At 40.3% G+C, this 16,133-nt stretch overlaps 2 protein-coding genes across 2 annotated transcripts; one reads left to right on the top strand and one right to left on the bottom strand.

Moving 5' to 3' along the window:
- The first annotated feature begins 2,868 nt into the window (after positions 1-2,868).
- Positions 2,869-5,698, top strand: LOC143583521 (glutamyl-tRNA reductase 1, chloroplastic-like). Its single transcript, XM_077065811.1, has 2 exons — positions 2,869-3,296; positions 4,164-5,698. The coding sequence occupies exons 1-2, from the start codon at positions 3,047-3,049 to the stop codon at positions 5,531-5,533; spliced, it is 1,620 nt and encodes a 539-aa protein (XP_076921926.1). The 5' UTR covers positions 2,869-3,046; the 3' UTR covers positions 5,534-5,698.
- A 7,111-nt stretch (positions 5,699-12,809) lies between these two features.
- Positions 12,810-15,805, bottom strand: LOC143583531 (E3 ubiquitin-protein ligase WAV3-like). The gene is made up of 2 exons (XM_077065817.1): positions 15,062-15,805; positions 12,810-14,720 (listed from the first exon to the last, which is right to left on the bottom strand). Exons 1-2 carry the CDS (start codon positions 15,539-15,541, stop codon positions 12,948-12,950), a joined length of 2,253 nt encoding a protein of 750 aa, XP_076921932.1. The 5' UTR covers positions 15,542-15,805; the 3' UTR covers positions 12,810-12,947.
- Between the last annotated feature and the right edge of the window lie 328 nt (positions 15,806-16,133).

The following is a 16,133-nucleotide window of genomic DNA, read 5'->3' on the forward strand; positions in this document are numbered from 1 at the left end:
GGAAATGATTTGGTGGTTTTAATTGGGGGGAAAGATGCGAATCAGATGTTGAAGGAGCTAGGGGAGGTGAGGATTTGAGGGATTTTGGTGAAGATGAAACTGGAGTGTGAGTTTATTGGGAAGCCGATTTGGAGGGGTTTGACGTGTGGGGTGCATTTTCTGGTCGTCGGTGGCAGGTGGTGGTGGCTGTGACTATGGCGGCGGAGGAAGTGGCGGGTGGGGCTTGAATCTTCTGGTTGCCGGAAAACGAGAGGTGAGAGAGTGACGGTGGCAGGTGGTGGTGGCTGTGACTGTGGTGGCCGAGGAAGTGGCGAGTGGGGCTTGCATCGTCTGGTCGCCGGAAAACGAGAGGTGAGAGTGACGGTGGCAGGTGGTGGTGATTGGTGAAAGTGGGCAGGAGAGATAGAGAGAGAGGTGAGAGAAAGAGATGGAGAGAGAGTATGTGTGTAATTTTTATATAGTTTTTGCTGATGTGAGTATTACACGTAAGTAATCGGAGGGGGAAAAAGGAAAAAGCCATGTAGGATAATGAAAAAGCTAAGTCACTAGCCAAATCAGCAAAAACTTAACCCCGTTAATTATTTTTAACGGGGGGATCATAAAACAAAAACCTTGAAAATGTGGGACTGCGAGCAGGAAATACCGGATGTGGGATTATTATTGGCCAACCCATTAAAGGTGAGATTATTTAAATCCAATTTTCCTTAAAAAAATTAATAAATCACAAGGTTGTGTAGCCTAAAACATATATTTTAAGTCTTGCAATCTTATAATCTCATAATTTGAAACCAGACTAAAGCGCGATTTCTTCACAATAATGGGTTTTCTTAATGGTGTTTCTGAGTGAGTCAGATGTAAGACGTCATAACTAGTATGAATGGTTGACTTGACATCTTGTCTCCAAAAAAATCTCTTCTAATAAAAGCCTACTAATTTTCCCACTTGTCAATACCATAGCCCTCCTCACCTTTTTTTACCAATTTTCATATATGGTCCTTATCTTTTAAGTCATTTCAATACATGACATTAAAATTATTGGTTTATTTCAATTAAATCAATTACTACATATAATAAGTATTCTCAATATGGATTGACAAGAGACGATTAGTGAATTTTTTAGTGTTAATGGATTTTAATTTTCCCACTTGTCAATACCATAGCCCTCCCACTTGTCAATACCACTTGTCAATAATTTTAATGTCATGTATTGAAATGACTTAAAAGATAAGGACCATATATGAAAATTGGTAAAAAAAGGTGAGGAGGGCTATGGTATTGACAAGTGGGAAAATTAGTAGGCTTTTATTAGAAGAGATTTTTTTGGAGACAAGATGTCAAGTCAACCATTCATACTAGTTATGACGTCTTACATCTGACTCACTCAGAAACACCATTAAGAAAACCCATTATTGTGAAGAAATCGCGCTTTAGTCTGGTTTCAAATTATGAGATTATAAGATTGCAAGACTTAAAATATATGTTTTAGGCTACACAACCTTGTGATTTATTAATTTTTTTAAGGAAAATTGGATTTAAATAATCTCACCTTTAATGGGTTGGCCAATAATAATCCCACATCCGGTATTTCCTGCTCGCAGTCCCACATTTTCAAGGTTTTTGTTTTATGATCCCCCCGTTAAAAATAATTAACGGGGTTAAGTTTTTGCTGATTTGGCTAGTGACTTAGCTTTTTCATTATCCTACATGGCTTTTTCCTTTTTCCCCCTCCGATTACTTACGTGTAATACTCACATCAGCAAAAACTATATAAAAATTACACACATACTCTCTCTCCATCTCTTTCTCTCACCTCTCTCTCTATCTCTCCTGCCCACTTTCACCAATCACCACCACCTGCCACCGTCACTCTCACCTCTCGTTTTCCGGCGACCAGACGATGCAAGCCCCACTCGCCACTTCCTCGGCCACCACAGTCACAGCCACCACCACCTGCCACCGTCACTCTCTCACCTCTCGTTTTCCGGCAACCAGAAGATTCAAGCCCCACCCGCCACTTCCTCCGCCGCCATAGTCACAGCCACCACCACCTGCCACCGACGACCAGAAAATGCACCCCACACGTCAAACCCCTCCAAATCGGCTTCCCAATAAACTCACACTCCAGTTTCATCTTCACCAAAATCCCTCAAATCCTCACCTCCCCTAGCTCCTTCAACATCTGATTCGCATCTTTCCCCCCAATTAAAACCACCAAATCATTTCCAACATTCAAAATCATAGTTTAAATTACATTGATGCGGCGGTGGTGGTTTCGAGCAAAACCTAGATCTGGTGGTTTCATAACCAACAACAGATCCAGATCTGAGGTAAGATATTGTTTGTGGCGCATGAATAAAACCTAGATCCGGTGAGTTCGAGCTTGTTTCTTCTTATTTCCAGCCATGATCGTACACCACATCCGATGGACAACAATTTGTTAATCGTTTTCTTCGAATTGGGGATTTTAACGATTGTGTTCTTCGAATTAGGGTACAGTTAGGAAATGAATTGGGTTGATTGATGGTTCAATATTGATTAAGAATTTACGGTTGTAAAAAATAAGAGAAAGAGTGAGTATTACACGTAAGTAATCGGAGGAGGGGAGAAAAAAAGGGAAAAGCCATGTAGGATAATGAAAAAGCCAAATCACTAGCCACATCAGCAAAAACTTAACCCCGTTAATTATTTTTAACGAGGGATCATAAAACAAAAAACCTTGTAAAGGTGGGACTGCCAGCAGGAAATACCGGATGTGGGATTATTATTGGCCAACCCATTAAAGGTGAGATTATTTAAATCTAATTTTCCATTTTTCAAAAGACCTATAATATAATTGGGACCACGAAATATGCTTCAAAGGAAAATGAGGAGATGAGATTAAGTTGTGTGGATAAAACGTGGACACCATCCACCAATCACAACGCTCTGAAATCCTCTCACCTGACCCCAACCCACAATCCCCTATTTCGTCGCTAACATATCCCAACAATTCACCATTAACAAAAACACTAACTAAACTAACTAATAAGCTTTGAGTTGAGCAGTAATGTCTGTATCGAGTGCTTTTGCTGGTGCAAAACTTGAGTCCATCTTCCTCAGCAATGCTGCTGCAGCTGCACCTGCTGCTGCTTCATCTCACCCAACTGCTCACTTTCTAATTAAACCAAGAAGAACCCAGAGGCCAAATACTATTAGGTGCGACTCAACCGCATCATCAGATGTTGTGGTTGAGAATGCGTCAAGGAATGCATCCAGTCTCTCTGCTCTTCAACAGCTCAAAACCTCATCAGCTGATAGTAAGCTTCTGTTATTAATGATATTACAATCATAGATAGATATGATTCTTTATTGTTATTAATATTATTTACGCGTTTTAGGCTAAAAATGAAGTGTTGAAAACTTATGAAACTAAGCTTTACGGAATTAGTTAATGAAATTTACACGTTTTAGGCTGAAAATAAAGTATTGAAAAGTTACAAGACTAAGGGGGTGTTTGGGATTACTTATTTTAGCTCCTTATAGCTTATAACTTATCGGTTATAAGTTATAATGTGTTTGGGAAAGTTAAATTTTGTGAGTTTATAAGGTATACGTTACAACTTTGTAACCTATACCTTATGCCTTAAAAAAGGTATTAGACGCGTATCAGTTATTTACGCATTCTAGACATTTGTGGCCGGTGTAGTGGTATGCATTGTTCGGTTAGGTTTTGGGATAAAATCGAAATGTTGTTTTTCGAGTTTTTCATAGCCGTTTGGTTTTCATTTTTTTGGTTTTGCCAATTGGGGTTGAAATTTTTGAGTTGAAAATAGTTAAAAATTTGGGTCTAAATTTTATTGTTAGTTAATAATGAATAGATTATTGTGCATGTGGGGTAAAATATTTCGGTTAAACTATATATTATATTATTACGAGTTACTTTAATTCTGTAACAAAAAATAAAAATTTATAAGTTCAGTTCTGTTTGGTTTTAGTTACACATAAAACCAAAACTGAACTAAAAGTCTGGTTTTTACGATAATATAAAACCAAAACATCAATTTTGTTTCGGTTCGGTTATTTTGGACCCTTTTTTACAATTTCATGCACGCCCTTATAGGGTGTTACGCTCGTTTAAAGTTTGGTCCAAATATAGATGGTAATGATCTTTTATTTGCAATCAGGGTATACAAAGGAAAAGAGTAGCATCATTGTGATTGGGCTGAGCATCCACACCACCCCTGTGGAAATAAGGGAGAAGCTTGCAATCCCTGAAGCAGAATGGCCCAGGGCCATCAAGGAGCTATGCGCGTTGAACCACATCGAGGAAGCCGCGGTCCTATGCACTTGCAACCGCATGGAGATATATGTTGTAGCCTTGTCTCAACACAGAGGAGTCAAAGAAGTCACCGAATGGATGTCAAAGACCGGCGGCATCCCTGTTTCCGAGATCTCTGATCACCGGTTTCTACTATACAACAAAGACGCCACGCGCCATATCTTTCAAGTGTCGGCTGGACTCGACTCGTTGGTCCTTGGAGAAGGCCAGATTCTTGCTCAGGTCAAACAAGTGGCTAAAGTTAGTCAAGGGGTTGCGGGCTTCGGGAGGAACATTAGTGGGCTGTTCAAACACGCCATCATGGTTGGGAAACGGGTTAGAACTGAGACCAAGATTGCTGAGGGAGCTGTTTCAGTGAGCTCGGCTGCAGTCGAGCTGGCACTGATGAAGCTCCCACCGTCGGGCTATTCCACGGCCCGAGCCCTGCTCATAGGAGCAGGCAAAATGGGGAAGCTTGTGATCAAACATTTGGTGTCGAAAGGGTGCACGAAAGTAGTGGTTGTGAACCGGTCTGTAGAGAAGGTGGATGCGCTTCGTGAGGAGTTTAAGGATATCGAGATCATATACAAGCCGGTTGGTGATATGATGAGTTGTGCTGGTGAAGCCAATGTGATTTTTACAAGCACTTCTTCTGAGACTCCATTGTTTTTGAAAGAAAACGTGACGGGCCTCCCTCCTGTGGGGCCCGATGTAGGTGGAAGACGTCTTTTTATCGACATATCGGTTCCCAGAAACGTGGGTTCGTGTGTTAACGAGGTGGAGGGGACTAGAGCATACAATGTGGATGATTTGAAGGAAGTGGTGGCGGCTAACAGAGAAGACAGGCTAAGAAAAGCCATGGAAGCCGAAGCGATCATTGATGAAGAGCTTAAACTATTTGAGGCGTGGAGAGATTCGCTTGAAACGGTTCCCACGATCAGGAAACTAAGAGCGTATGCTGAACGAATCAGAAGCAGTGACTTGGAGAAATGCTTGCAGAAGATGGGTGATAATGTAAACAATAATACTAAAAAGGCGGTTGAGGCGTTGAGTAAAGGCATAGTGAACAAGCTGCTTCATGGGCCGTTGCAGCATTTGAGATACGACGGAACTGATGACCGGACGTTGGATGAGACCCTTGAAAACATGCATGCTCTTAACCGAATGTTTAGTCTGGAGACGGAAATTTCTCTTTTGGAGGAAAAGATTCGGGCTAAAGTTGAACAACAGAAATAAGGAAAGTTATTATATCCAAATGTTGTGAAATTTTCCTATTTTTGTATTGAGGAATATTCTCCCAACTGTATTATTTGTTCATGAAATGTGGTTATTACATTAGATTACTCATATTATCATATGTATATTATTATGATGTTTTTGCAATAAGATTGTTTGTATGTATTACTTGATTGTGAAACTTAAGTGTTTTCTTAATCAACACATTTCAGCTGCAAATCATGAGTGGCTACTTCTATTTGATGTGTTTTTTGGAATACATAGTGCACTGCTAATGGTAATTCCAGGCTTTCTGATCAATATGCCGAATTATGCAATAAGGGCATTTTGGTCATTTGGCTGATTGACTTGCTGTTTGAATTGTATGATCATCAGAATTGATAAAAAGAGATTAGTTAAGGACAACAGTTGGTAATTGGTATGGTTTGAGATTTATGGTCGAGTTTGACTTTCCTCTGGTCAAACTTGAGAGTTGGAATGTCCTAAAGAGTTGGTTAATGTTTACACTTGGATCACCTGGAGGGACACCAAAACTAATGATTTTAAGTCAAGGGTAAATTGGTCATTTTCTTGTAATGTTATAGCCATATAGGCAATGTTGATGTCTGTGCCTTTTGTAATTGGGCTAAGGGATGTAAACTGGGCTCAACATATCAAAGTTACAAATTTCAGTTGTTTGGGCCATTACAAAAGTTGGACTTGGACACGGTTAGTCTTGCTCGGCTGGTTACCACGGGGTATTAAAAGTTTGAGATGGGCTGATTTGTTTGCTTGGGCCAGTATCCAGTTCATCATTTATGCTCCGGTTTTGTTCATCCGTTAGTTCATCATTTGAGGATTTTGTTGGCTTATGGTTGTGTTAGAATAGTATTATGTTTGATATCAGTTGTATTTCGCTTAAAAAGTTGAATAAGGGTTGTCATTTAGCTAGTAGTGATCTTCGGGTCGGGTATTCTTTGCTCATGTTTAGGACCCAATATTTGTTGGTACTTGAGTGATAATGCTTACTTAGGGACATGTCCTAAGAAGTGTTATCTCGTTTTTCTTTGTTTGTAACTAGCTTTTTAATGTATAAAAGTTTACCGAGGTACTGTCCTCTTTTTTTCTTACAAAAAAGAAAAAAACAAAACAAAACTTACATAGCTATGATAAATTATCCTAACGCAACAAATAGAAGTGTGCAAAATATATAGTAAGCATGTTTTTTTTTTCTTTTGAAAAATACATGATAAATTGTGAGGCTTGAACCCTATAGGTAACACCAACACCTTTATCTTTGTGTGGTTCATGCTCAAAAGTTTTATCCTCTAGTTCAATCATCAGTGCTTGCTTTGAGGGGCAGGTCATCATTTGAGATTTACTGAAACCTAATAATCATTGGATAATCACTCATATTTTACAACCTAACCATCTTATCGTTCCACGTCCCATTAAAGTAGGGGTGGTAATAGATAAGATCAAATTCAAAATTAGTCAATAGTCAATATTTTATTTATTAGTTGCTTATTTCTCTCCTAGATTCATGTATTTTGATTATTTCTCTCCATGAATAATGGAGCCCCTTGCTGTATTTATATTGTAACAAAACGTGAATAATATTATTCACTTCCAATTCTATCATGGTATCAGCCTAATTGGCGATCCAAAAGAAATCTCCCTGTTCTTTTAGCCGCCATCCTCTGTTGTCTTTCTTCTCCGGCCATGACAACCTCCAACTCCTCCTCAAATGCCTTGTCCGCTACTCCCTTACACTCTCTCTTTCACCTAATCACCATTAACTCTCATCCACAAATTATCTCATGTGGAAAAATCAAGTTTCACCGGTTATCTCGTACCTACAACTCAATGGTCATGTGGATGGTAGCCACCGGAAACCATCACCGTTGATGGTAAAGCTATCCCAAATACAGCCTTCACTGATTGGAAAGAGGCTGATCAGAGAGTTCTTTTGTTGCTCAATTCGTCTCTTACCGAAGAGGCCATGGCTGAAGCCATTGGTCTTACCTCGGCCCGACATGTTTGGCAAGCCCTTGAGGCAGCCTATAGCCATCACTCTCTGGAACGTATGAACACTCTTCGGGATTCCCTTCGGCAATTGCAAAAGGGATCCTCCACTGTTACAGAATATGGCCGGAAGTTCAAGTCCTTTTGTGACCAACTTGCTGCAATTGGGCATCCGGTTGAAGACAGTGACAAAACCCACTGGTTTCTTTGCGGTCTAGGGTCTTCCTTTGAGAATTTTTCTACATCCCAGCGTACCGTTCGGCCTCCTTTACCATTCCGTGATCTACTCTCACAGGCCGAAAACCATGAGATATTTATGCAATCTCTCCATGGTTCATCGGTGCCTCAAGCTGCTTATCTTGCTCAGCCCCGACAGACCCGTGACTCTACCGGATCTGGTCGTGGTCGCTATCGTGGATCCGGATCTGGTCGTGGTCGCTCGTCTGGACCCCGACGCCCGCCTCATTGTCAATTATGCAGAAAAGACGGTCATTATGCAAGTGCTTGTCCTTCTTTATCGAATTTTGCTCAGCGGGCTGTTGCTCCACTTGATGCAAATCTTGCTCAGGCGTTTCATGCCCAATGTCATGTCAACGATAACACTCCTTATTGGTGTGTTGATTCTGGTGCAACCGCTCACATGACGCCCTCGGCTGATGGTCTTGATGCCTTGCACACACATCAGGGTAATGATTATGTAACCTTTGGTAATGGTCATTCTTTACCGGTTACAAAAGTCGGTAAATGCTCCATAAATTCCTCTTTGTCGTTAAAAAATGTCCTTGTTGTTCCACATCTCACAAAAAGTCTTCTTTCAATTAGCCAACTTACAAATGATGCACCTGTTGATGTATTGTTATCTAACGATTTTTTTCATATTCAGGACCGAAAAACGAAAGCGGTTCTAGCAAAAGGCGGGTGTGAGAATGGCTTCTACATTCTCTCACATGCACAACAAGCATTTGTAGCTGATCTCTCGTCACACCATCTTCATGCATCTTTTGAACGATGGCATAGTCGACTTGGACATGTTTCATTTGATATCATTTCCTTTTTAAATAAACTTGGTTATTTGTGTGTTTCTTCTTTATTGCCCAAACCGGGAATTTGTTCTTCGTGTCAATTGTCTAAGGCACATCGTTTACCGTTTGATTTGAATAATAAACGTTCTTTGAATGTTTTAGATTTGATACATTGTGATCTTTAGGGACCCGCACCTATTGTTTCAACCGATGGCTACTTATATTATGTGATATTTGTTGATGATTTTTCCCGGTTTACATGGTTCTATCCCTTAAAAGCAAAATCCGACTTTTACAATGTATTGACGGTTTTTCTAGCTTTTGTCCATAACCAATTTTCTCGAACCGTCAAAGTGTTTCAAAGTGACGGTGGCACTGAATTTACAAATAATCGGGTTCAAACTTTATTACATCAGAGTGGCATTCAACATCGTTTATCATGCCCCCATACTCCCGAACAAAACGGTCGTGCCGAACGTAAACATCGGCATATAACCGAAACCGGTCTTGCCATGCTTTTTAACTCTCATGCGCCGGCCACCTTATGGGTAGATGCATTCACATCTGCAACTTATATTATCAATCGTCTTCCCATTCCGGTTTTAAACAAAAAATCACCTTCCGAGCTCCTGTTTACTCAACCTCCCTCATATGCAAACGTTCGAATTTTTGGTTGTCGGGTTTTTCCATATCTTCGGGATTATGCCAAAAATAAACTATCTCCACGAAGTGCATCATGTATTTTTATTGGCTATAGCCCCAAATACAAAGGTTATCGATGCTTAGATCCTGTGTCTTCTAGAGTTTACATCACTCGGCACGCTCAATTCGATGAAGACACATTTCCCTTTAGTGGTGTTGTACCACCAGTTGATGATGCTAAGCTCGTGTTTTCAAATTTTGATGACACTATTGGATCTTTACTACCAACCATGTCCAACCAACAATCACCACTCTAACCACAACCATTAAATTCATGCATGACAAATAATTCATCCACTTGCATATTGTGCACTGTTCCTCATGTGGATTCCACAAATCCTCCTGTACCTTCCACACAAACTCAATCCACAAACTCCTTCTCACCAACCCAATCTACATCTCAATCCTCTCAAGACCAATCTACAGGTCCTTTGTCGACACATTCTAACTCATCCAGCCCAAACTCTCATACTTCTTCCAGCCCACCCTCACATACTCCTTCCAGCCCACCCTCACTTGCTTCAGCCCACTCCTTCCCTTCGGCTCAAGTTCCCACCTCACCACCCCAATCTGTTACACACACTTCCACTACCTCAACCTCAAACTCCAACCCTGTTCCTCCACAACATCAACAATCGAATTCATCTGTTCATCCAATGACAACTAGGTCTCAATCTGGTATTTTTAAACCAAAGCATCATGCAGACCTATCATTTGTCACTACTTCTTCCCTTCATCATGCTCTTTTTGCTGCTCATGACTCTAAAGGTTTCAAATCGGCTTCAAAACATCCAAAATGGGTGACCGCCATGAATGAGGAGATAACTGCCCTTCATAACAATAAAACTTGGGAACTTGTTAAACGCCCAAGGCATTCAAATGTTGTTGGTTCTAAATGGGTTTATCGAACCAAGTATAAAGCCGATGGTTCAGTTGACCGTTATAAAGCCCGTCTCGTCGCTCAAGGGTTCACTCAAGTTCCGGGTTTAGACTACTCCTTAACTTTTAGCCCTGTTGTCAAAGCTTCCACGGTTCGGGTGGTTCTTGCTCTTGCTACTATTTATAACTGGCGTTTACATCAACTAGACGTTAAAAACGCTTTTTTAAATGGTACTCTCACTGAGACGGTTTATATAGAGCAACCACCGGGTTTTATAAATCCACGTTACCCAGATTATGTTTGTTGCTTGAAAAAGGCTCTCTATGGCCTTAAAAAGGCTCCTCGAGCATGGTTTCAACGTCTCAGCTCCTTTTTAAATACCCTTGGTTTTCAATGTAGCCGAGCCGATACTTCACTTTTTGTCTTAAAAAAGAACTCAGTACTTATATATCTTTTAGTGTATGTGGATGACATTATTGTGACAGGTAATGATGAGGCAGTTATCCGAGAGTTTACTACACGGCTTCACACCGAATTTGCTATTACAGACTTGGGTTCGTTAAATTATTTTTTGGGTCTTGAAGTCACTCATACTGATTCATGAATCTTCCTAAACCAAGCAAAATATGCATATGACATACTTGCACGGGCCGGACTCCTTGACACAAAACCTGTAGCAACACCGGTTACCACCACAGATACTTTCGTTTCCAAAGGCACTCCGTTTCATGATCCGACCTTTTACAGATCGTTAGTAGGTGCTTTACAGTACCTAACAATTACAAGGCCGGATCTGTCCTACGCGGTAAATCAAGCGAGCCAATTTCTTCAAATGCCCACAACAGCCCATTTTCAGCTTGTTAAGCGTATCTTGAGGTATGTCAAAGGAACACTTTCGTTTGGACTAACGTTTGATAAACCCAAAACTACGAAACTAGTGGGTTACTCTGATACCGATTGGGCGCGCTGCATTGAAACTAGACGTTCGACTTATGGTTATTCCATTTATCTTGGTGGAAATCTTGTATCTTGGAGTGCCATGAAACAACCTACTGTTTCACGCTCTAGTTGCGAATCAAAATATCGAGCAATGGCAAACACTGCTGCTGAAATTATTTGGTTAACTCATCTTTTACATGAGTTACATGCATTACCTCCTGACCGACCCACGTTGCTATGTGACAACAAAAGTGCTCTTTTTCTAAGTCAGAATCCGGTGTCTCACAAGCGAGCCAAACACATCGACATCGATTATCACTTTGTTCGTGAACTTGTGTCTTCAGGATGTCTCTACACCAAGTTTGTTCCAACAACGCTTCAGGTGGCTGACATTTTTACTAAAAGCCTTCCGAAACCTCTCTTTGAACGGTTTCGCACAATGCTAAGAGTCGGTTCTCCACCTGTTCGCTTGAAGGGGGGTAATAGATAAGATCAAATTCAAAATTAGTCAATAGTCAATATTGTATTTATTAGTTGATTATTTCTCTCCTAGATTCATGTATTTTGATTATTTCTCTCCATGAATAATGGAGCCCCTTGATGTATTTATATTGTAACAATACGTGAATAATATTATTCACTTCCAATTCTATCAGGTGGCAACTCCATCAAATTTAAATTGCTTTTTTTAGCCAAACTAGCAATGTTTGTTTTTAAAAAAATTTACACCGACTGAACCAATCCTTCAATTCTAATGACATAAGATTTTCCTTACTTTTATCTAAAGGAAAGTGGACGCTTTTAAATTGCTTAATTATGTTGTAAATGTGCTTTATGACTATGTGGCTATCTTGCAATAATTATGTCCACTGTTCATAGTATTGAATGCATGAACAAGTACCGTAACCTCCCATACTCTTGGTTATGCTCTCCACATTCATATTTCAGTTACAACGAACAAACATGAAACATGTATCAATTAAAAAGGTGGTATAGTCAAGGAGACATGACTTACAACAAAATTATTATTCAATAGAGGAATACACGTTAAATGGAACCCACATTTAGGAGGGAGTGTAACCTTTCTTAACTATAACTTAATTATAAACGCGCCTATAATGAATCTGGTCATCTAACTCGCTAATTGGTCAAGCTCTAACTAGTATCTATCTCTTCGGCCTTTAAGCCCGTCGCACATTTGGACAGTCCGACCCCTTTGGGGTCAAATCGATTGTCTTATGTATCAAATAACAAATATATGATATCATGTGCTTTGTTTGTTGTATTATTACATTCATAATACATCAACCTTGACCGATGTTACATGTTTTGTCATTGTTAAATGTATAGTCATGTCAAGAGTCCATAACTTTTTGTGGGAACGAATCTTGCACTCTTTATTGCTTTTGTCGAAACGGCCCATAATTCACAAAGGATAAAAGCGACACCACGCGTTAACTCTTAATTAGTCTCACTAAACCATTGCATTTTATGTCTCATCAAACAAATAATAATATTAACAGGCATTTTGCTTAATGATATTCGAGTGTGTAATATGTATTCCCTCGCTCTCTCTTTTAAGGTTGAGGGTATAAATCATGTATATAATTTGTTGTTTACAAATATATATAAATAATAATAGTTTATAAATCTTTTTGTTTATATAAAAATATCTAATTTTATATTGTAAGAAATCACAAGAAGCAAATAATAAATCGAAGTTATCAAACCTTTCCTTACAAACTCAAATTCATCTCAGCACATGCTTGCACGTGGCCATTTGATTCCAAAATATATTTTCTACATTAATAAACTTATTATTATTCACTATTCCTTCATTAACAATTTTCCTTTTTAATTAAAAAAACTAAAATCTAGCATTTTCAAAGCCGTGCAGATCACTCACTCTATGCAACGACTTCTTCACCACCGCCACTTTAGCCAGCTTCTCAGCCGCCCTCCAAGCCGATGTCGGCGTTAACGGCTCACCATTCTCATCAACCATCACCTGCATTCTCCACTCCACATCCGCCAGCTCAGACTCCAACCCCTTAACAAACTCCTCAGCTGAAGCCGACTGCAACAACAAGCCACGAGCCGATGACAACAACTGCTGAGCCGTTGTCAGCTTATTATGCTCCACCAACAGCCGAGACTCAGCCACGGCTCGTGTCGCTATAAACAAATTTCTCAACCGTTCGATCCTCGGCGAACCTGATGATCTAACGGTTTGCGCTCGTGGCACGAGCAACGCCTTTTCTCCACCATAGATTACTTCTTGAGTACCCGGCTCGTTGTAACAGCAACGAGCCGATAACACATGATGTGAACCCGTGTTTGACCGCGGGACCCTTATTTCAACAAGGACTTCTCTTTCCTCTTCGGCGTATAAATCGCCGAAGCGGACCGAGCCGGTGTTTAACACCACCGGCTTCCCGTTACACGAATAAACGGCTGTGATCTCAGCCGGGTCCGAACCCGGGGCCACATCAAGCTGAACCCGTAAATCCTGAGCCACCACGCTAAGTAATCCACCTACGCACTTTGTAAACGCATTCTCAGCCGGCTCGTGGCTATACCCGTTACCGGTTTTCTCCAATGTGTGAACCGGTATTTCCACGTGAGCGAACCGGGTCGACGACACGTGGCTAGACGGTTGCCGTTGATTCGAGTTATTATTATTATTATTATTATTATTATTATTATTATTATCATGACCATCGGATAATAAAATGATACTCGCAACCGGGTTTCTTTCGCGGCGGTCTTCGAGTACTTTTGTGGCTTTTCGAAGGGCTTCACCCGCGGAAGACCCTCGGCTAACCGCGAGCTGGTCAATGATACGCCGAGCCGAGCGTTGACCTCTTTGATTCATTCTCCTCAAAGGCAATAGCCGTTTCGGGCAAGCCGAAAACGCCACAATGGAAAGGCGGTCAGCCGAGCCGAGCGAGGAAATAACCAACCGCATAGCTCGTTTCAGCATCTGCAGCTTGGCTCCGCCCATACTCGCACTCACATCAAGAACCGCAACCAAATCAATAGGCGCCCGCCTCGAGACATTAGCCGCGTGGGCCGCAGCTGGAGGCGGGGCTTTCACTTTCAACACGACAGCATATGTCTCATGGGAATGACTAACTGAAATAACCGCAACTTCTGGCATTAACATAACCTCCACAGTTTTGTACTCCCTTCGGAACTCATCTGCCGACGATGATGAAACAGGATTCACGAAGAATCCCTGAAACTCTTCGTCAGCGTCGGCATTTTCCTCCGCCGCCTCCGGAATGGGAACGATACCGGAGGAGGCAGGGAGTCTAGGAGTTTGGAGTGGCTCATCGTCGTCATACGCTTTCGGTTTAACGAAACTCTCTTGCGGTCTTGTTTTAAATCTAGGATATTTGGTTGAATTTTCCTTTGTGTCTTCTGTTACTTTGTCGATTTCGGTTGTTGGTTTGAGCTTGTGGATGGCGAGAAACGAGCCATCTCTCCAAGTGGTTTTACAAACAGGGCAAGTGAGATTGTTTTCTTGCTTCACATGCTCTGATATGCATGGAAAATGGAAGGTGTGTGAGCATTCTGCTGTGAAGATTGCGGTTTTGTGACCGGTTTTTACGCTTTGTAGACACAATCCACAGTTACTCTGCGCGGTTCAACATTCATAAATTAGTAAACAAGCTTTTAAAACGAGGTTTTGAGCAAAAAAAAAGTCAAATTTTGAAAGTTATTGGTCAGAACGGCTGTTTGAACCATATCAAACAGGCGATCTGATCATTAGAAGTCAAAGTTTGAAAATAATTGATCAGAATGGGTGTTTGGTTAGTATCCGCTAATATCCAAACAACCATATAATTTTTAAAATTTTCAAAGTTTGTATTTTAGTCAAAATAAGGATGACTGTTTAAAATGGTGTAGGATTTGATGTCAGAAGACTAGAATGAATACTAATAACAATAATAAAAATGTTAAAAGAATTGAACTTACTCTAGAGAAGCCTATGGAGCTTTTAAAGATCGAAAAAGGGGATCGTGGAGACGAAGGATTCGATCCCATCAACGACGCTTTCGGATTCTTGGTTTTCGTTTTGCATCTCAATCTAGGAGTAATATTAAGATTATCAATAACCGAAGATTGAAACTTGGCACTATCAACATTGTTGTTTGTTTTCGGTCTCAACCGCAGTCGAGGAGTCGAAGCATTCGAACGAGCAACCGCAACCTCATCCTCTTTTTCACCACCATTGTTACTATTACTATTACCACTCCTGGAACGTAAGCTCCAATTTGACTGTAACCTCGGGGTCGATGGATTCAACCCCGAACTCTTAAAAAACCCGAGTCTCCCAGTGCCTTTAGGCCCTGGGTTCGGGTTCGGTTGGACATCCCCGGTGCGCCCGAGCACCGGGGAGTCAGATGAGTTTCTAGGAATGGTTGTGCAAAAGGCTCTACGCCATCCGGTGCCCATTTGAATAATATAATAATAATAATAATGAAATGAAATGAAGTTAAAGATGATTTAGTTTAGTGGAGAATGAGAATACAAAAGAGGCAGAGGAGAAGAGGTGTATAGAGGAAGAACATGGGGTCGTATTGAATAATGAAGAGACATTGGACTTATATAAGTATAGTGACAAAATATATGGTCAGTAACATCAAAATGTAGTGTGGACTTGTACCCGTCACTGACCCCCTTTTCTTCGTTTCTAACTTATCTTTTTTTCAATTTTTAATATCAAGATCTGATTATTTTTTAATTTAATAAAATAATAGACGAGTTAAAATACGTTTTTGTTTTACAAAATTTATAGCCTCGTGAATTTAAGTGTTGTCACTTCACTTTAAATATAGATTAAGTAGTATCAAGATAAATTACACAAAGATTTATCCTTAAATTTTTTAAGAAAACGTCAGTAGGTAAAATTCCCAATATATTATTACCTAATGAAAGATCTATTACATGTCTAGCCTATACGGAAAAGATGTAAGGCTAAATAAAAAATTAAAGAAAAAAAAGGGAACCCATAAAATTGTAGGAGCTTGTTCGTTGAAGCTATTAA

This window comes from Bidens hawaiensis, unplaced genomic scaffold (assembly GCF_021521415.1).
Source record: "Bidens hawaiensis isolate Kalapana, Puna unplaced genomic scaffold, B.hawaiensis_p1.1 tig00001511_1, whole genome shotgun sequence".
In the NCBI taxonomy this organism is placed as follows: Eukaryota; Viridiplantae; Streptophyta; class Magnoliopsida; order Asterales; family Asteraceae; genus Bidens; species Bidens hawaiensis.